Source organism: Magallana gigas, chromosome 9 (genome assembly GCF_963853765.1).
Source record: "Magallana gigas chromosome 9, xbMagGiga1.1, whole genome shotgun sequence".
Taxonomy (NCBI): Eukaryota; Metazoa; Mollusca; class Bivalvia; order Ostreida; family Ostreidae; genus Magallana; species Magallana gigas.
This window is the reverse complement of record NC_088861.1, coordinates 18,257,691-18,280,352: the sequence shown is the minus strand read 5'-3', so window position 1 is coordinate 18,280,352 and position 22,662 is coordinate 18,257,691. Positions and strand designations below refer to the sequence as shown.

General features: G+C 32.2%; 2 protein-coding genes across 2 annotated transcripts; both read left to right on the top strand.

Moving 5' to 3' along the window:
• Nucleotides 1–890: 890 nt before the first annotated feature.
• On the top strand, nucleotides 891–5,465 carry LOC117691523 (perlucin-like protein). Its single transcript, XM_066071587.1, has 4 exons — nucleotides 891–1,203; nucleotides 2,148–2,224; nucleotides 3,521–3,614; nucleotides 4,510–5,465. Exons 1-4 carry the CDS (start codon nucleotides 891–893, stop codon nucleotides 4,725–4,727), a joined length of 702 nt encoding a protein of 233 aa, XP_065927659.1. The 3' UTR covers nucleotides 4,728–5,465.
• Nucleotides 5,466–19,665: 14,200 nt separating this feature from the next.
• Nucleotides 19,666–21,886, top strand: LOC117691832 (mannose-binding protein A-like). Its single transcript, XM_066070482.1, has 4 exons — nucleotides 19,666–19,949; nucleotides 20,223–20,299; nucleotides 20,621–20,714; nucleotides 21,527–21,886. The coding sequence occupies exons 1-4, from the start codon at nucleotides 19,811–19,813 to the stop codon at nucleotides 21,751–21,753; spliced, it is 537 nt and encodes a 178-aa protein (XP_065926554.1). The 5' UTR covers nucleotides 19,666–19,810; the 3' UTR covers nucleotides 21,754–21,886.
• The last annotated feature ends 776 nt before the right edge of the window (nucleotides 21,887–22,662 follow it).

Below are 22,662 nucleotides of genomic sequence, written 5' to 3'. Positions count from 1 at the left end.
CACAAGTACTCTGAAGTTGACATTAAAAAGATTCTTCAGTTTCTGATAGACAACATCAATGTACTTTTTGGAAAATAAGCCTTCCAACAATCGGTTGGAATTCCCATGGGTACCAATTGTACCCCATTGTTTGCAGACCTATCTTTGTATTCTTATGAAGCAGAAATTATTCAAAAACTTGTACGTGAAAAAAATAAATCGCTCGCTGTGGCCTTCAGCTCAACATTCGGGTATATCGACGACGTTTTATCAATTAACAAATGTTATTTCCATACTTACGTCGACCCGATATATCTCAGTGAACTTGAAATAAAAGATACCAGAGAGTCTGCGTCATCTGTTTCATATTTTGATATTTTACTGGAAATGGACATTGATGGTAACCTAACAACAAAACTTTATGATAAACGCGATGACTTCAATTTTTTTAGAGTCAACTTTCCTTACTTATGTAGCAATATACCTTCATCACCTGCATATGGTCTGGTTGTTTTTTTTTTCATTGTTTATTTCATTAGTAGTTGCAATGAAAGGCAAATAAGGCAGCTGAATAAATATGCAGCATAATTTAGTTTTGCTTAAAATGCAAGTCATTGCATTCTATAATATTCAAGTGTCAAATAGAGCCAAAGTTGTAAAATGTCCATGACCATTGAAGCAAGGCTTGTTGATCATTATTATTTATAAGAAATTATTACTTATTTATAATTCGAACCAAACTTGCACAATATAAATGTACCGAATCGTTAAATTAAATGTTTCTTTAAATCTAAAATCGTGTTCACTTTTTCTTTTTTTCAATGAAATAATCAATATTTCTCCAAAACAAGATTAACTTTGCACATAGAAAATTCTCCGATAAACGTTACCTATTCAACACAGTGAAAACGATGTCGCTTTTGCAAATTTTGGCGATATCATTAGTTTTCCTTAAGGCAAGTGGTGTCCTCGGTGTTCAAGAATCCTTACAGTTGTTCCGTGATCCTTCGTTTGACCACAAGATTCCAGTGATTGGAATGGTGTTAAGCGAGTTTGATGACATTGTTAGTGTGTCCCAGTGTAGCAAAAGCTGCTTTAACCGACCAGGCTGTGTTTCCATCTTCTTTAACAGTGCAACAAAACAATGTATAGCGGCTGGTGACGTTGCAGACCATCAAATGGTGTCAGCACCAGGATTTCAACATTACACAACTCAAGGTCCAGGTACATTATTCAATATCAGTAACAGATTATCCTAGTGCTTTATTGACATCTTAATCTAAAAATAAAACCCAGTTAGCACCATATTGGATATATTAGTTTCGAGCCCAAAATCTAAGTAAATAAAATTAGTAGTGCAGTACCGATCAGACCCAACTCTGACCCAGGTTTAAGTTGGGTTTACTTTCTGGGTTTACTCCAGGTTTCTAGAGTAGACCAGAGTGGACACAGAGAGTAAACCCGGATTAGAAGTATACCCTGAAAGCAGACACTACACGTGTATTCGAAATATACAAGGTGCAGGTATTACAGGCAATTAGATAGTAAGATAAAATGCAGGTCTGCTTCACACTTCGCGTACAGTTGATCCCAAAAGTAATTCTCGAATTAACCCAAAGTAAACCCCGAGTGGACCCAAATGTTCAAAAAGAAAACCCAGAGTAATCCCAAAGGAAACCTAGAAAGTAAACCTGGGATTTAGTTGGGGTTTACTCTGGTGTAAGGTTGGGTCTGGTCGTAAACATTTTTGTTAGGAACTTAAAAAAAATAAAAGTATGAGCGACATTTCCGTTAAATACACAATCATCAACTTTATCCATGTAGATCAAATGTGAGTAATGTGCTAAGTTGAGATGATTTCTTGAAACTTTACTTTGATAGAAAATGATGCTTAAAACCTAGAAGAGTTGTAACGTTGACAGTTCTAGGTGCCTAAACATCAACACTCTAATATGAAAAAAAAATAGAGCATTACCCTTTGTTTGTTTAAAGACAATGCCGTTCGAGCTCATATTAAATTTTTTCATCCATTTCTGTCCCAATATAAGAACCTTGTTATAAAATGCATAACATAAAGTAAACGTCAAAAAAAGATGTAGATTTTACGTATGTTACATGTTTGAAAATATGTTCATGGTGAAATATGTAATATTTTGTTTATCTTTAAGAAGTCAATAAATGGCAGAAGTTTGGTCAATCTCATTACCTACTGATAAAAGAAGGAGCAAACCTGTACCAAGCCCAGGTATAGTTTCAGTAATTGTGCGATTTAACTCAATATTCATCAAGGAAGGAGTTTTGTTTTTTCAAACTTGTCGGAATAATGGCAGTTTATTTAAACAAATGTCAATGATTCTGCAATATAAGGTATTTAAAATGTCACGAAGATCTTTGTTGCAGAACTGTAACTCAACAGTAGTTCCAATCATACACAAAAAACTGTATACATGTATCTATTACGCACAAAACTGGCTCTTATTTTGGATTTATTTAACTCATTTATCAATATACATGGCATTCTGTAGATATTTTAAACCAAAAACTTTCTGATAAACTTTACTACTGATTCAACAGTTTAGTTGCTTCAAACATTTTCCTATACATCCTTTCCACTCTCGGATAGTGAAGCATGTTTACTTCACGTAGGGATGAAGAGTCGCCATTTTTACTGGTAAACAAACCACACCGTTTCACTTTACGGGGCTAGTGAGGGTGTTTAAAAGATATTCAGATGCATGCCAAGACAAGATATAAACAAAATTAAAATGTCTCGGGCATTTTTGGTAATAAAGCGTACACGGAATACTTTTTTAAATACATTTGATGATAAGTCCATAGCGTTGCGCTACCATATGTGCTCAATAAATATGCAGTTTTTGTATTGATGGAAGTGTTACTTATAGTAAATAATGATTACACTTTTTCTCTTCTTCGGCTTGTGTACAAGTATTAGCCAGAGTACATGCCCTACACAACTATGAAACATGGTTACATGTAAGGGTTTAATTATATATAATTTTAAAAAGAAAATTAAATGTCTGAGTTTCCAAGACGTTTTATTCAACGTCTAGATAACAATGAATTCAATAGGAAAATATGCCATACATGTACAGTTAACTGGTAGATCTGAACTTTTGTATAACGAATTTCTAAACTCTTTGTAAATATTGTCTACCTGGCCTTCCCTTTTACTTTTTCTTGTGATGCCTGAATGATGCTGGCGTTGTTCCGACTATAGTAATTTCCTTTAGAGAAAAGAACTGTATAAAAACATAGTAAAATACTTAAACACTATTCTCTTATTAAGAATTTTTATTACATAATAGTTAATGGCCTAAATATAATTTTTAAAATTTTGAAATATATCTAATAGCATGTTTATTAGCCATCCACCTGCGTTAATTTTATATTCATTCATACATTCCAGCTTATGTGCCATAAACTACTACACTACAAAGTGCTTTATGTTCTTATCATTCTTTACACGGATAATGTCTCTTTATTTTGCATTCATATCGACGCCAATATTTTTTGACATTAGAAAAGATGTAAAGAACTTGGATCCAAACTTGTTGAGCTAGAGACTTTGGAGGAGAGCCGTTTTGTAACAGACATCGCTATCAGGGAAAACATAGGTAAGAATTCTCAAAATACCAGTTACGCCTACAAGTTTGAGAATGTTTTTATACATTAACTTAGTTGTCAAAAAATATAATATCAACATAATCAACTTATAATTAATCAACAATAAATAAACTTTATATTTCCTCGTATTAACGCAAGGCATGGATACATGTAGTAACCGCTATCATACATGTATATAACTTTTGTTGTTTGACATGAGTAAAATCCTTTCATTATGAAACATTTCATTTTTCGCTCAATGAGGTCAACTACAGTTCAAGTGCGCATGACTGCGCTTCTTTTTTATGCAGTCGAAAGTGAAAGTAATAACTTTCCTATGCATCGAGGTTTTATTCAAAATTTACATTCTGTGCAATGTTAATGAGATGAGAAATTGCAAATTCTTTTTCTTTTTTTTAATCTAGTAAAAATGCTAAAAGAGCGCTTACGACAGTATCGTGTTCCGATATTGTTAACTATGCATAAAGTCAATGGAAAAAGTAGGATTCTCTTTTGGCATGGCTTCAAAAGAAACATATCAATGGTTTATAAATAGTTTTTATTTCCGTAAAGTTTCATTTTTATATGTCATTATATACCGCAATAAGATGGGGCATAGTAAACTTGCAAACTGTTTACCAAAATTTTCAAGTATTAAATGAAAGGAATCTCTAGAATGGAAATGTAAAAACAGATAGGTAGAACGTCATGCAAGAAATCTCACCAAGATACCTGTGGTAGAAATAGGCTGATATCTTATAAAACTAGAGGCATTTTTTACAATATCAATTTGAATGAATTTTTAAAGTAAGAACGTCACATACGTTTTTATATTTGTTGCTGTAATCAAGTTTTGCTTTATTTTTGTAATTTTGTTTTATTTTAATTATCTTTCCTTTTTTTAAGACATAATGATTGGTGTGACAGATGCATTTCAAGAAAATGAATGGATGTTCTTATCTTCGCTTGAAGCCGTTCCTTTCACTCAATTCAGCAGTATAAATCCTGACAATTGGAATAACCAAGATTGTGTTTGTATATCAAGCTATTTCAATTATCAGTGGGATGACTTCGATTGCTTGTATGAAATATCATACGTTTGTGAAAGATTCGTTGGGTTTTGAAGGCCGTGGATTACAACGGTAACGGATGGCATAAAAATATGACATCATACATAAGGTCACTTATTTACCATGTGTACTTGAAAATGTCGCATTTTAAGCTTAATTTAACCTTAAATTGTAGAAATCAAGATTCTTAAAAAAAAATCTTTATTTCTGACAATTTTGTTAAAAACTTGACAAATGAATAAAGATATTATAACGATACATTTTGTTGTTATAATGAGTTTATTCATTACCTTCAGCTCTTTTGGTTGCCACATGCATAACCGACATGCATTTCAATCAAATTAATGATTGATTAAATCATTTTTGTGGTGGGGCATTTTTGTAAGTTTAAAAGTTGCTATTTTTCCATAATGTTGCATTTGCCATCACTTAAAGAAGGTTAGCAAATATGACGGCATTATGCCAATTGTTTAATCATAGAATACCTTTTTTTTCTATTTCAATGAATATTTTATCATATGCAGTATAAGCAAACTTTCTAACTATAATCATTTTTAATATTTTAAGAACATAGGTGAGGCAAAAAAACAAAATACGTTAAGCGCTGGTTGTATCGAACCCCAAGCCTACAAAATCCAGTTCTATAAGATGTATAGTGCGATCACAGAGTGATTTAGTAAAATACTACATGCGATTTTTGCTACGAATTCACGGACTTCTATAATTTTTGTTACAGCAGTACATATTTTGTAAATATTTTACTGTACTTTGTCACATTTATATATTTTGTATACATTCCCTTTATATCAAACATTATTGTATATATGCTTAGAAAATAGAAAAAACCCCAGAAAAAACAAAACAAAAAGAAATGTGGTCATAAATGTTGCGATAAGGTTTAAGATTTCAAATAAGTATAATTCATGTATATCAAATGTTTAAGTCTTTAATACTTAATACTTTCTTTAATTCATAATGTTTCAAATTCATGTCAATTGTTTAATAAGCATCACAGGAAAGATGGCTATTTTAATTACATAACCTGAGCGTTTTATTTACATAATTTGAAAAATGGTTATTAACGCTAATTATAATGATTGTTATCCACGCCCATAAGTAATTAAATAACCAATTATATTTTATATTTCGAGATTATCTAATGGGCGTGACTTTGTAATATTTATATTATCGACGAAATAAAACCAAAAGCCATACGCAAATTGTCACCTTTTTGACATTTGCTTTCTAAATTAATAAACTTTATATTTTGTCTTATTTTAATATTTGGTTTTATTTCGAAGGTAAATATATTTTTAATTTATGTTATTTTTCTTTGTCAATTTTAACATCTATTTTTATTATGAATTTATACCATCCTTTTGACATTTGCTATTTCAAATTAATAAACTTTATATTTTGTAATTATTTTAATATTTTGTTTTATTTTGAAGTCCCGAAGAAATCCTTGATTCCCCCGGTACCTCATCAAAGCAAGTTACAGAGCAAAACCCGTTATATTTTTTTCCTGAAATGTTCAATTGTTCAATACCTTGTCATTTTTCATATCTGAACAAGATCATTGCGCTCTGAGAATTCCAGGTGTTAATTGTATCCTCTTGCTCGAACTAAGTTGTGTGGAGTCGGCGGTTCGATGTTAGCGCACTCTGGAACAACCTACCAACAGAAGTGAGGCATGAACTAAACAGAGGCAGTTTTAATAAGTGTCTAATGGCTCGTCTTTTTAGGATTGCTTTTTAAAATTAACAACAATATTTTTTACATTTTTATCTTTTAAACTGTAATTTTCTTACTCTATTGTTTAATATCTAGTTATGCTTCCAGATGGTTGTCTACATTTTTTAGCTGTTTTATAAATTTTCTTTATCGATCTACATGTATGGGTTAATTCTTATGTTTTTCAATTTAAAATTTGTATATCTGCACGTGCATTTTATCGTTAAAGCGGTTTCGAGTAATTTTCATTATACTTTAGTGCTATATAAGTTTGATAATGAAACTAATAATGATACTTATTGAAGTTGTTTCGTTTAGACTTTAATTAGACTAAAACCAAAATATGGAGCACACATCAACTCTATGACAAAGCATTTAATTTGACACAATGACACAAATTAAAAATTTTGGTATGCAAACACCAGTTTTAATCAATATATCGCAAGTATTGAATATTTTTGAAGGGTTAGAAATTGATGTTATGTTGAAAAAACATCAGGTGAAACCAATTTTTGAAAGAGTAGACAGATATGTTGATATATTTATTTTTCAGTATATTTTAGTATAATATCTTTCTCGATATAGGCTTTAATTGATATAGGATTATATGGTACATGTAAGGAAAGCCCTGTCTGTAACTTTTTCCGTTATCCCTAAAGCAATCGGGGAAATGTCATGCAGTGATTTTATATAAACTGTATATGGAGGGTTCTTTGCGCGCTGATTAACTCACTTGTGTATAAAAACAATAATCTGTCAATTAAGATAAATCTTTCACATCTTGTGTTACAATGAATAATATTTTCCTTGAGATTAACGCAAAATGTAATGCAAAATGCTATAAAGTATTCTTTTACCTTGAAAACTAATTCACATACATTGACAATTTTTAAATCCCATAATATACAGAGAAAATGCATGTCATTTGATTACATGTCACTTCTGGGGTGTTGGGGAAAGCTAAAATTATCGCCAGTAACGATGTATAATATAAAGCTTTTATTTCTTAAAAAATTTAGATGTAGTTTTCCTATTTTTTGTTTGTATACGATCGCCATACTTAATATTTGCTTTTTTGTAACACATAGTATCTTTTTTAAAAACAATTGATTTCTGCATTCTGCTTGAGACCAGTAAACAGAGAATCATGGATTGACTTTTCCAGTCGGCGAGCATTGCTTCGACACTGCTAATACAGATAGATGTAAATTGAGGCAAGCATGCATATGGTTTTTTAAATAAATTATCGTATGGGAGAATGATGATAACGTTTACGTTCAAAGGGAATATCATTGCAATTTACGTTAGGGGATACTCCATGGATACCTTGTATTATTGTTATACTATGGGGTAAACATGATTTAAGAAACTAGTGCCTGTGTTTTCTGTATAAAATATTAATTTCATAATTTACCTGTCAATCAAAATTAACGCAGGGGATTGCAATAAAGGAATTCTCAGAATTTTTCGTAAACCAATAATGTTTTCTGTATGAAATATTTATGTTATAATGTACCAGTCCGTGTAAATCGATCAGAATTGGTAAAAGGGATTGCAATGAAAGAATTATTTGAATTTTTAAGTAAACCAAAAAATATGTGCATTGGATGAAGTTTTCATTTCATCATCAACCATTTCGTATTAATCAATCAAACTAGGTGCATGGGGATTACAATGAAAGAATTCTCAGAAATTTACGGAATTAAAAATGGGTTTTCTTTATGAAATATTTATTTCATAATGTACCAGTTCGCGTAAATCAAACAATTTAGAATATCAAAAAGATTCCAAAATTGCCATTTCACATGAAGGGCACGGATCGCAGAACGTGGTGATACATTCAAGTGATAAATATATAGCTCGTAAGCCATCATAATGTAATGATATAGTCACATGATTGGACACATCTATTTTTATGAATTTTATGTGTGATGATGGAAATCATAATGACCTTACTTAAGGTTGGTCGACACACCAGTATATTTTTTGATGGATCAACAGAGATCAAATTGAAAACATTTTTTGAGCTGCAATGAGGATATTTCAGAACTACAAATAATTTGGTCTTAATTTAAGAACGATACAATTATCCCTAAAACACTTCAAAGACAGACATGTTTCTAATAAAAAAAATTATGAAAACCAAAAATGGTAGAGATTTTAAAAACTTATTTAATTTTGTCTACATAACATGGTAATATTGTCAACATAACTCGACAAATGATATTCTCTTCATAACCACAGGGGCCAAGTCCGTTTTAATAATGTCTGAGATACACTCATGCCAAATTTCAAGTTGATGGGTCTTAAAATAGCGGATATATACGTCATTATTCTCCTGAAGTCGCCAGTTTATTTTTACTCGGACATTTACCGGTCCAGGGCTAACGATGGGATTTTTCCTATGACAACAACAGTATTTTAACAAGTCGAGAAACATTCGCACTAATCTTTTAAAATCTCACATGAAACGCATGCTACGTACATCCTGAAATTCCGATAAAATTCCTTAAATAATCTCCAAACTGAACTTTTGTTCTGCAGCCATACCAACTTCTTACCAGGACGGCCATTGTGATAGCTAATATTAAACCCAGTTTCATTTGGTTAATATTTGTGATGGTCCAATCAGAATCAGTCTTTCTCGAAGATGTCAAAATGTCTAGCCCTGTCAGAAGTCAATGTGATTGCAGAATAAAAGTTCAGTATGGAGAGTATTTAAGGAATTTTATCGGAGTTTTTGTATGTACGTAGCGTGCGTTTGATGTAAGATTTTAAAAGATTAGTGCGAAAGTTTCTCCATTTGTCCAGATACTGTTGTTGTCATAGGTAAAAACCCACCGGGAGCCCTGGACCGGTGGATGTCCGAGTAAAAACAAACTGGCGACTTCGAGAGAATAATTTATTTCAAGACCCATCAACTTGAACTTCGGGATGATTTATCAACTTTAAATTCGGCATAGGTGAATCCCAGACATTACTTTTCTGAAAACTACATGAATATTGCGAACCTTTTACAAATGAATTGATTTATTAGGCTGTTGAATCGAGCTGGTAGATTTTGTCTGGGTCAGAGTTCGACCCCTTTTCTTTAATTATGGTTTATACATTGAACTTAATGTTAAAACGGGCTTGGCCCATGTGTTCATATACTATTGTTTGGTATTACAGCAACTCGTTTAATGACTAATCAAGAAAAATCAATAAAAAAGCAAACACTGGCTTTTGCAATGATAATTTTAGGGACTAGCTGAACACAATACTTGGACGTCACAGTTGCTAACCAAGGCACATCAGTATATAAAAGTTAGTATAATGATAACAATAGTGGTGTACACGTATTACGGTTATATAGAGGTCAGGTACATAGTGCATGAGCCGGAGGCTTTGCATCGAGCAATACATGTATTTCGTCTCTGGGGGGCTTATATAATCAATGTTGCCCTCAACCCCAGTCAATATCTGCATAATATTGTTTATTGTCAACTTTAAACCTCAACAGAAGTTGGAAGATTTACTTATCAGAAAAAAACAACATTGGAAATACAAACAACAAACTGTGTATATTTGCATAGAGTTTAATTCAGAGAGTTGAATTTGAATTTGCTTAACAAATTGTTTGTCACGGTACATGCATGGAACAGACGAGGAACGTTAATTTTTGAAATGTAAAGCAAGTTTAAACAAGGTATCTGTGTTTAGTCCAATAATGTATTTTCCTTAGCGGCAATGTTTACATTAGGGTTCATATATGTAGCCATGGCCCTCATTTTTGTTCAGCTACAAGGGATCCCTTGATTGAAAGCTCATCAATTTGATTCTCTTCCTTTAAAATTTGAGGTGTTATGTCAGATTCAATAAAACAATGTAAAAATGAAAGTGCAATTAGGGAATTTTCCAGTTTTGGAAAGATTGTATATCAAACAATTTAATTTTTTTCCTTCAAATGATAATTGATATATTAAGACACTTGTTTTTAAAATTGAAAATCCTCTTTTCTGGCATGTGTCAAGCATTCTGATATAAAATGTCACAATAAAAGTAAAAGCATTCTGGAAGTATAGGAATTACTGTGGAATCATTAAAATTCGAGGGGGCCAATTTTCGTGGATTGCTTTAATTTTACAGGTTTATGGGGACGTAATTTCGTGTATTCTTTGATACTTACAAAAGGAAATATAACTTTACATTCCTAATCTATTTATTCGTGGCGGATGTTAATTCGTGGGTGAGAGGTACCCACGAATTGCACGAAAATTGAGCCACCACGAAATCTAATGATTTCACAGCGTTTTGCTTAATGGCACTACTTCATTGTCCTTCCTATACTTAGAGGGATATACCGATCTTACCTACCAGGCATAGGCTAATCGTAGTAGAACACTTTTTTATCCTTTAGTTTGTGTTCTAAGTATTAGGCATAGTACATCCAAAACACATTTCATGTAATGTTTCATGATTAAGGGTTTATTACAGACCATGTTACTTCTGTATTATTTGTCTAACCTTTTCAGAAGCTTTAAACAACATGCAGATAAACAATTAAAGTAAATGGAAAAGATATGCCATTAATTCTGCGCTTGGCATAATGAATCTTTTATAAAAACGTTCTGAAAATCTTATATATACCTGGCTTTTGCTTTCACGGTGTCTTCACTTGATGCCTCTGGCAAGATTTCGACATTATTAGCCTCTTTTTGATGAGAAATTCTGCATAAAGATATGCATGAAGTAAAATATTCAAAGGTCGGAAATTCTCCTTTACAAAATAACATTAAATTTTTTGTAGCGTTTTTATATTGAAAATATACCTTATCCTAATCGTCAAGAGATAAGGAATTGTGATTTTGTTTTCTAAATCTAGAATAAAATTATAAAATGGCGCACATGACTGTATCGTGTTTTGGTATTGTAAACTATTCATTAAATCATAAAAACAAGTATGATTCTCTTATTGATTTGAAGCGGCAACGAATGTTTAATTGATAATTTATTGACAAGGCTTCAAAAGAAAATATAATCGGATTTACTATGCTTGTATACCGCAATAAGATTGTGTATGGAAAATATAAACCTTGATACAATTTATTATACCTTATCATACCACTGATTGTTGTTAATTTATCACAATTCCATTTTTAAGTTTGTTTCAAATATGAACAAAGATGTTTATGATTATTTGTATGTTTTGAGAAGGTGAATTTTCCTAGAAATGTTAATGTATGTCCGTTTTTGTCAGATCAAGGTGTTTTGTTTATGTTTTATCCATTTTCCGTTTTTGTCCAAGCGTTTACTTTTTGTCAGGATATATTTAGAGGAAGTAAGATAAGCAGAAGACAGTTGCGAGAGCAAAAGATTGAGGTGAGAGACAGTGACAGACTCGGTGGCTGTTAAACTTCCATAGTTAGAACTATCTTCCTACAATGGAGATGAAATTAAGTTCAAGGAATTCTGGGATGCCTTTAAAGCTACTGTTCACAGGAACCAAACGTTCTCCAAAATTGAGAAATTCAACAATCACAGAAGCAAACTTAAAGGAACAGATTGACTAGCTATATCTGGACTTTCACTTTCAAATGAAAACTATGATGTAGCTATTTCTGTTCTTCAAGACAAATTTGAAGATGTGCAAACAGTTATTAAAAACTTCATCAATACACAGTCAGCTACCAATGCCAAACAACGTCTGCGGAAGCTACATGGTGACACTGAGAGACACATGCGCAGCTTTGAAGCTTTACATAAGGATGTCAACCTGGATGTGTTCATCTCCATGATTACCTCGAAACTATCCCCTCAAAAATATATTGCAGCTTGAAATACAAAATGGTTCACAAGAAAAGTGGACGGTGCAGAAACTGAGATTTAATGAAACGTTACATCACACTGAAAGAATCACCAGAACTTTAAGCTTTGAGTGTTGTAAGACATGAGGAGAGGCACACCACAGCTGGGGCCAGTTTCTCAAAAGGCCTACGCCCAGGCGTAAGCTTAGTCCGGACTAAATCAGGGACTAAACCTCAAAACCAGACTAAGTTGCGTTTCACAAAAAGGCAAAAACTTAGTCAGAACTAAATTTGGGTTTAAATCTAGGCAATATATGTTCCTATTTCTTAATAAATTAAGATTAAATCAATTTGATAAATAATGGGCTCAATTCATTAAACGTATGTAATATACATTACTACTCGTTAATGAATTTTACCTAAAGTATGAAGAATTAAAGATGGGTATACCCCGATAACTTATATAAACACAATAATTTAAAAGATTCTATAATTCAGAAGTATACATGTATTTCACATCAACACCTAGAAATTTAATGTTTCTAATCAAATTTGAACCTATGAAACGAAACTGATTTCAAAAAATTGAGAATACTTAAAAGGAGCATCTCATAACGTTTACAGTTGGGATTTGTGCTTTTGTGTAGTTGTATGTTCCTTACCTATATTGCTAAAAAACATTACAACACGTTTGCATTATTTACAAATTTAACTAGCTTGTTATACTAATTGTATATACAAATGTATACCCCAATAACTCAAAGCAGATAAGAAAAAAGTAGGACTCAAATGTACTTGTTAAACTGCAAAGACTCTACATATCATTTTGTAGAACCCTTTTCCATTAAACTTAATGAAGATACTCTATACAGGAGTATTATTGTTCTGTGTAATCTTCGCTCTTCTACACTTGTAAACACTTTCGTCCCGTCAAGAATTCGCCGACAGTTGTGTTTCAAGTTACTTATAATAAAATAATCCAAAAACAAAACAAGCAATTAATTAAACCAAAAACAGGGCATAGAGTGCAGGAGACTCTGGCCCTCAAATGTTGTTATTTCCTGTGCTGTTAATTGTAGAAAATATGTTTCAAAACTTTTATCGTTTGAATCGCAGAAAATCAAGAATTGTTTTAAAGTCATTGTCTAAATTCTTACAACACTGGAACAGAGGATGGAACTTTTCGTTTTTAGCTCGACTCTGCTGAAAGCCGAGTCCTGGCTAAAGGCAGGCAAATCGTCAATGTTACTATAAATAGCACAACTTCAAAAGTAAACAAAAAACGAACAGCGTCAAGGTAAGAGCTTCCGCTATACCAAATAGTTACACAAAGAGCCACGTTTCGTCAATAGTGTTGATTTTTTGTTTGTTGTTTTTTTAAGTTTGTTCTTTTTTAGTTTTCTTATTAATTACGTGTTTTAAAAACAAGACTATGCATTTTGGACACATACAATGCGCATGAATTTCCATGAACTACTTTGCTGTGCATTGAAGAAATGGGGATTGAATTTATAAAGCTTGTTGCAAAACTCAAGGCAGCAACTGTTGATTTTTTTTTCTACTAGACGGACATATTTTTGTACATAGCCGCTTACAAAATTTGGTCGCTCTCTGACGCTTTGCCGACATTAAAATATAAGAGAGAGAGAGAGAGAGAGAGAGAGAGAGAGAGAGAGAGAGAGAGAGAGAGTCTTTACTACACAATATGCATTAAGACACATCAAAAGAGTCTGGCTTTCAGTACTTCAGTACTTTGATTTCTGTAGACATGGACAAGGTTCATGTTATTTTTACATGCAGTGGATATTTTCGATTTCAGTAGGTTGCTGCTTAAATCATAGCCATATTAGTATCTATAAATATTTCAGTGATTTGATAAAAAAGTATAAAGCCTTGTCCCAGCAACTGGAAGTGTCTTAATATCTGTATGAAGCATGACTTGTCATTCTACTGTACTATGCCCATGCATTCTAATAATATTTTTAGATTTGTACACGAATTGTACACGAATATTGGAGTTAAATTCTATGTATTGTTTCGTTCAATTATGTACAATTGTGCGTCAATATCGTCTGCAATGAATTCAATTGTCATTTATTTGGTTTTTGCAACCTCTTTTGTCTGCCATTTTTATATCTTCTGTATTTTCTCTAAACTTTCATTATGTTGAGAAACGTATAGGCATTTATTCTATTCTTATAAACATAAACTGTTATAAACAATTTGAATTTGGAACATTCAATGGTATAGTATATGTGTATTTTCGAGTAAATGTACTATGAATTTGAAAATGATCCACAACATATAATCATACCCTCAAAGCAAAAGGAAATACGATATGCGCATGCTAAGTACTAAGCGGAGATGTCTGAATTCTTCGACATTTAAACCCTGACTTTCGCCTCTTACGAGCCCCTTAAACCTTAGTGACGATAACTAAGTCAGCAATGCGACGAAACAGACCAACATGAGTTCCAGGCAAACCAATTGTATGTACCTTTTGTGACGGTAGCCATTGGACTGATGAATGTAGAAAATACAAAAATATAGAAAATAGAAAACATAGACTCAGAGGAAAGTGCAGATTTTAAAAGAAGAGGACGAATTCCTGGTCCTTCTGGAAAACAGCACGGAAAGCCAACCTTAGGCCCATTTCTCAAAAAGGCGTAAATTTGGGCTTAAGTTTGTCCGACTAACGAAGTTAGGTCAAAATTTATTGATCAATTTTGAGAAATTCTTTTGTTACAAGACTTCTAATCTGCATGAACATGCCTATCAGTTGTTAATAATTCTATTTTAAAGCCCTTTTCAATCAGATATGTCATGCATCTTCTTGACCCCTCAACTTCCATTTTGCTTGAACTTCCTGTTTCAGTCACTTTGATATTAACAAAAGCCACAATTTCTTGTGTTTCCATATCTAATAACGAGTATGTACAATATTTTGCATTGAAGCCAGGAGAGTCACATCTACCATCACCAGCCAACCTAAGACAACGATTGGAAACTTTAATTTTCTTGAAAATGTCGTTTTGCATAACAGTTGAAAAATGATCAACCACTGGCATTACAATTACTCGCTGTACAGTTGAAATGTTGGTTTGCTTACAAATTGAAGATTCATAAATTTTGCAAACTGAGAGATATGTCCATATGTTTGACCTGTAAAAAGGATTGCTGCACATACAAGCAAATTGGCTACAGGCATTTTCCCTAACAGTGGCTAAGATAACCATTCTTAACTAAACTAGAGGTACTGTGAGCAAGCTCACAATTGATACCCCCGCTAAGAAAAAATCATAACTCATGTTTTTTTTATGATAGAAAATATTGGATGAATCTATTTCACCGTCCACTTTCTATAAATAACAACTGCTCTATTTTTTAAAACTGTTTAATGCTAATGTTAGTACACAAACCAATTTCTATTCTTTAAATTCCATCTTATGCATGAGGACATTTGCATCCTTATGTTAGCAAACATGACTCAAATCAAACGAAATTCCACATGTCAAGCAGCCATTTAATATAAACATTTTGAATAAATGGTATACTAAGAGCCCGATTCTTTATTAAATTTTTTTCACAATTTTTTTTGTCCCCAAAAAAAAAATACATTGGGGCAGGCCATTTTCAGAGAGACGGGGATGAGAATGCAACAAATAATTTTATGTGGTCTGAGACAAGCAAGCTTTGTGTCAAATTTTAGCTTCTAATTATTTCCATTAATACAAGATATAACACAGACAGGAATTAAGCATTTTTTAAACAATGACCTTGAACTTCCTCAATTGACCTTGAGTCAAGGTTATGACACACTTTAGGTCATAAGCAATCTTTGTGTGAACTGAGAACTTCCAATGTTTATCCATAAGTAAGATATAAACCGGACACGAATTTTGCACTTTTTCTACCAGTGATCTTGACCTTGTCCAAATGGCATTGGATCAAGGTCATGACAACCCCGTAGGTCATAAGCAATCTTTGTGTGAAGTAAGAACTTCAAATGTTTCTCCATAAGAAAGATATGGACAGGACACAAATTTTGCACTTTTTCTGTCAGTGACCTTGCCATTGCCCAAATGACCTTGGTTCAAGGTCATGACAAATCCTTATGTCATAAGCAATCTCTGTGTAAAGTAAGAAATTCCAATGTTTCTCCATAAGAAAGATATAGACCGGACACGAATTTTGCACTCTTTCTACCAGTAACCTTGATGCCCAAATGACCTTGGTTTAAGGTCATGACACATTCTTAGGTCATATGCAATATCTGTGGAAGTAAGAACTTCCAATGTTTCTCCATAAGAAATATATGGACCGACACGAATTTTGCACTTTTTCTGTCAGTGACCTTGCCCAAATGACCTGGGTTCAAGGTCATGACACACCCTTAGATCATATGCAATCTCTGTGTGAAGAAAGAACTTCAATGTTTTTCCATATGAAAGATATGGACTGGACACGAATTTAACAGACAGACGGACGGACGGATGGCCAAGATGATTCCTATATACCCCCCTCAAACTTCGTTTGCGGGGGTCGGGGGGGGGGGATAATGACCACCAGTGCAAAATACTGACACTTTCAGCATTGAACCACAGTATTCTTTGATGGTACATGTTTCTGAAGGGTCCACAGGGCATTTACAAATATTGCATATCAAACAATTCAGAATATCATCCAAACAATTTCCAAACACAATAAACGTCTTGGTTTGTATGAGTAATGATGATTCATCACAGTTATCATCACTGTGATCATCAACATTTTTTGCATCAAAACTTTCATCCATATCAATAACAAAAGTACGATCTCTGCTGTCATGACTTTCATGAAAGTTCAATCCTGTGACAGAGTCATCCATGAATAAACTTACTTTTTCTTCTTCATCTAGATAAGGGAAGATCTTTTTGATCGGAGTAGAAGTTAAAATTTTACCATGAAAATTTATTGTGCTGTTGTACTTGTCAAAACTTGTCATACATCTCAACACAACTTTCCACTCTTTAAATTAGTAATACATTGTTTGCATCGCGTTTTGATGCAGCATCTTTGGCAGTGTCTGGTATCACAAAAATATTTTTTTGCATTCTCCTTACTTATTCTTGCAATTAAAGGCTTGACAAGCAGGCATATTTAGACACACATAACTGTTAATTATAAACTTCCCTAGGCACTGACCACATGTATGAACTGAACTCTGAATGGGGTATGCTGATATTACAGGACATTTTAAAGTTATGGGGATGCTGCGATCAAACCCGAAGATAAGCCACAACATATTTAACTCTAAACAGTGAAGAGCATCAAAATGGCAGCTCGCACGATTTTGTCAAACTTTGATATTTAATCAGTGATTATTAAAATATTGCTTAATTGGGATCATGTTAAGTAAAATATAATGGTTGACATCATTTTTATAGTAAATATAGTGATTACAACTCTTCTTTATTTTTGCATGACCGTTCCCTTTAATTCTGGATGCTTCACTTGCATACCCAATAGTTAGTACTTGGGAAAATTATAAACGTCAGTGCAAGTATAACTCATGAATAATATAGAGTCAACTCTTTTATCGCCAATGAACAGCACTTTGTTATATAGGGACTTGTATTCTCAAAATAGTTTTAATGTGTTTTCACTCGTAAAAATGAGATGCATGTACATGTTAGATGAGAACTATTCCCCGGTACAATGTACAATATGTCAAAATCTTGTTATAACAAAAGAATTTGATTCTTTAAAAAAAAATACACCTTTTTCACTTTAAGTTATTAATATAAATTTTAAATTTTGTTACTTTCTGGTTACTGCAATAAAAATAACCAACAATATTTAATTCATAAGGCGGTTATTTTTCTACAGGGGTCATTTTCTTCACGTAGAGTGTGCTAATTTTTATGAAAATGACACTTATTCTTCAGGCAAAAGGTCATTTTTCTACGTAGAATAATGACCCAGGGGTCATTAATTTTTACGTTGAAAAATAACCCCGGTCATTATTCGACGGGGGTCATTATCCTGCTTTACCCCGGTATTGATCACGTTTAATTACTTTAAAAAACAGTCCCTACATTAAGGGTTTTTGTTTTTTGTTTTGTTTTTAATTTAAGGCATTTTTATGCAGACAGATTGGTAGTAAACCTCAAAGATCAATTTGTAAACAATGAACAAATACATAAAGCGGGAAGTTGAATAAGGGGGATGCCCCACCCAACCTTTTTAAAAAAAAATCTTTTATCTGAAATTCTTATTTAGGACAGTAAAAATTAGAATGTAATTTGACCTAAAGGACAAAATTAGATATTACGCACTAAATACCTCCTAATTGGTTTGAAAAAAGATTTTAATAAATATCGTGTTTTTCAATTTTTTCAATTCATAATAAAAAAAAAGCAAGACATATAGATATTTGGCGGTAATTTCCATCCAATTAAAATCTTTATTTCTTACAATTGTTCTTTAACAACTTGACAAATAAAAAAAGAAATCAAAACGAAATATTTTGTCGTTATTATGACTTTATCAATATCGACAGCTATCTCGGTTAACATCATTTGCCCTCTTGTTTTGTTCAAATCTTTTGCGGGAAATCTGTAAATTTGAAGAAAAAAAAGAAAAGAAAAAAACATGCATAACCAACATGTGTCTCTTAATTAAGTCAATTAAATGGATAGTTTCGAACTGTTGTAACATTTTCTCATTTATTAAATTTACCCTCAGTGATCTTTTTATGATCTTATTCTCCATTATTTGGATTACAGGAATGTTTTGGAGGGAAATTTATTTAATTGGGCAGGGGTAAACCAAAAGGAGCTTGTAATGTACTAACAATGTATTGCAATTGGTGACGCTAAAATTTAATTTAGTGCATGGTTCATGAGTAAATTTTCAAATAAATATGATGATCAAACATTAAGCCAATTATTATCTAACAGGTGAAAATAATTTTACTTATTTAAACACCTCCCTGGAACTTCTTTCACATTTGCCGTTTTGGATGCTGATTTATTGATATTTGGCGGTAGGGATTCCCCATCTAGTCAGGACTCGTGTGCATTAGCCTCGAGCTCTTGCATTTCACCAACATTAATATTGTTCACTGATTAGCACGAGCTTTTGGTATGCAGCTTTCTATTAATAGAGAAGTACAGCGTCAGTTTGGAGGTGTGGCCTGCTTCCTTATCATATGTGCATAATTGATGTTACTAGGATTACACTGATGTATAACATTGGTTTATAAATACAGTTTAGTGACTGACAAGCTCTTTTAAAATACATTTGAAAGGAAAGTGGATTTTTATGCGTAAAATCAACGGTGCGAGAAACCACGTATATAAAACGTTCTTAATGTCCGGAAAACAATTTGTCAAGAAAGTTCACAGGAACAGATTGTTTAAATGTTTACAGTTCACATAATTTTTTCGGGAAGAAAATTATGTATTGGCGATGAAAGTATTAAGCATATATATTTTTCTGCTAAGAATTGTTCAGTTTAGTTTTAGCATAAGTAAGGAGTTTATTGCGTACCATCGAGTGCTTGAAGATGACAACAAAAGACCCTCGGGAAATGTTCTGCACGAATCGAATCAAACTCAGAGTTTGTCTGAATGCATGTCAATGTGTTCCAAATTGCCTGACTCTTCATCGTTTTTCTACAATAACGGGATGAAGACATGTTTCTGTACAGGGACTGTTAATGGAGTAGACCTGGTTCAGTCAGATGGGTTCCGTTACTTCTCTAGTAAAAGAGGTACATGTACCAAATGATGGCCTTTTTAAATTAATTACAGAAATCTATGTGAATATGTATTTACATGTTTGTCTGATGAACAGTTTTTAGACTTTTAGGAGAAAATCGTAAAATAATCATTTTTTCTAGATCTCTTTTAAAATGATACTTCATATTTGTATAGTATTTACTGTTTACTCCCGATTATTTGTAGTAAGTCACTTTGAATTACATTTAACGGAATATAACAAATTATAATTTAATATTTCATATTCATTGTCTTTAAAATGACAGAGACATTAAACTGGATAACTTTCGGTAGATCTGTTTATCTTCAATTAAATACAAGAATGAAGCTTGGAGATGCACAGGTAAGAATACGGGGATAGAAAATTGGTACTTGTGTTGTTAGTTTGTATCATTTATTTTCAATTAATTTTTTAAGATGTTTATTGAACTGCATTGCTTATTTCTGAATGTTTATTTAACATATACAGTAGGAGGGAAAGGTACAAGGCTTATTTAAAAGAAAAAAAACTTTCTTTTAAAATTATTATTGCTATAACCTTATTAAAACTGGAAGACAAAATGCAAAACAATAAATTGCATTCCTGAATTCAAATTATTGGAATGCTGACTCTTTTTTAATGTACTTGATCGATTGAGACTGAAAATTTCTCGTTTCTTCCTAGGTAGAATGTATGAAAATTGGAGCTAAAGTTGCTGAAATTGATTCTGCAGAAGAGAACAGCTTTTTGAAGGAAATGGCAATAAATATATCAGGAGGTATGTGAATTGTCCACTCAATTTCAATAATAATAATATTGTAAATCGAGTTTTATTCGTGTGCGAGATCCTCGAGAAAATGTCTTGCCGGAAATAAATGCGATTTTTTTTTACAAGGTTCATGGCGGGAAGAGTTGTGTGTGTGTGTGTGTGTGTGTGTGTGTGTGTGTGTGTGTGTGTGTGTGTGTGTGTGTGTGTGTGTGTGTGTGTGTGTGTGTGTGTGTGTGTGTGTGTGTGTGTGAATTTGTTGTGTGTTTTTTGTGTGTTAAAGTGTATTCTTAAACTTGTCATAGATCATTCGTGTATCACCGATTTTTAAAAAAAATTAAAAGAAAAAGAATTTTACGTGGAAAATATTGGTTGACTGTTTCCAATATGGTCTATGACTGCTATTTTCTCACAACTACGTACCCAAATTATATAAATTGTTCGTGTAATATTGATTTCGTTTTGAAAAGTACCTTAAGGTGGAGTAGGACACCAATTGATAATAAAGTATATAAAAGTATATGATAATGGAAATATTTTTACTGGTTTAGAGCTTTTAAAATTTCAAAGTATTTGTCTAAAAGATTCTTTGAAACTAAGACATAAATGAAAAAAGCCCCAGCGGGATTCGAACTCATGACTTACAAATTTGTAGTAAATGATTTAATCCATTGTGTTATCCTCTTTAGTAACAATGTTGGAAAAGAAAACATTTTCAAAATTATTCTTGATTTGATTGATTATTTGTCAAGAGAGGTGTCCTATACCATATTCACTTATCTCTTACTTTGTTTGTTTCGTCCAAAAATTATCTTACATTGTAGATGTTTTGATCGGAGCTACAGACGTATTCAAAGAAGGTTCATGGGTACATCTATCCTCCTGGAGAGAAATCACTTTCTCTGATTGGGGTCCAGATCAGCCTGATAATCACTTTTCGTCATCTGAGCATTGTCTTGTCCTTAAATCTGGCCATGGGTTTGGGTACCAATGGAACGACGTCGTTTGTAATTTTGAAGCATACGTAGTATGCGAACAAAAACTTGGATAATCTGCGAATTACTCAATTTTTATTAGTAAAATATAATTTTTATAAAAGCTTTGATTTTTAATGAGAAAATGTAGATATTTAAGTGTTATCGCCTTTTTCAAAATCTAATGTGTATATTAAAAACAATATTTTTTTTAGTGTTCTTTTGATTTAATTTCACTCATGGAATTTTTTTATCAAATTCTTAATCTTTTATTATTATATTTGTATGGAAGCGTATAAGTGCCATGTATGCACTTCATGTCTTTTAATTTCTACACTTTAATCTGTAAAATTAAATTCACACTTTAATCTGTAAAATTTATACTTTACACTGTAAAATTTACACTGTAAAATTCACTGATTAAAATGTTAGATTGACACTTTCATCTGTAAAATTCACACTTTAAACTAAAAAGTTCACGCTTTAATCCGTAAAATTCACACTTAAAAGTGTAAAATCTACAGTTTAATCTGCAAAGTGTACATATAGATTTGTAAGATTTACACATTATTCTGTTAATTCAGACAACAAAATGTTAAATTCACACAAATCAGTAAAATACACAGTTTAAAAAGTCATTTTTACCCATTAATCTGTGAAATTTACACTTTTATCTGTGAAATTTACAAATTAATCTGTAAAATACACATTATTCTATTAACTCAGACAACAAAATGCTTAATTCACACAAATCAGTAAAATACACAGTTTAAAAAGTCAATTTTATGCTTTAATCTGTAAAATTTACACTTTTATCTGTGCACATTATTCTCTAAAAATCACACATTAATCTCTAAAATTCAAACATTAATCTGTAAAATTCACACTTTGATCTGTAAAATTCACACTTAGATCTGTAAAATTAAGACTTGAATCTGTAAAATAAACACTTTAATGTGAAAAATCACACTTTAAATGTAAAAATT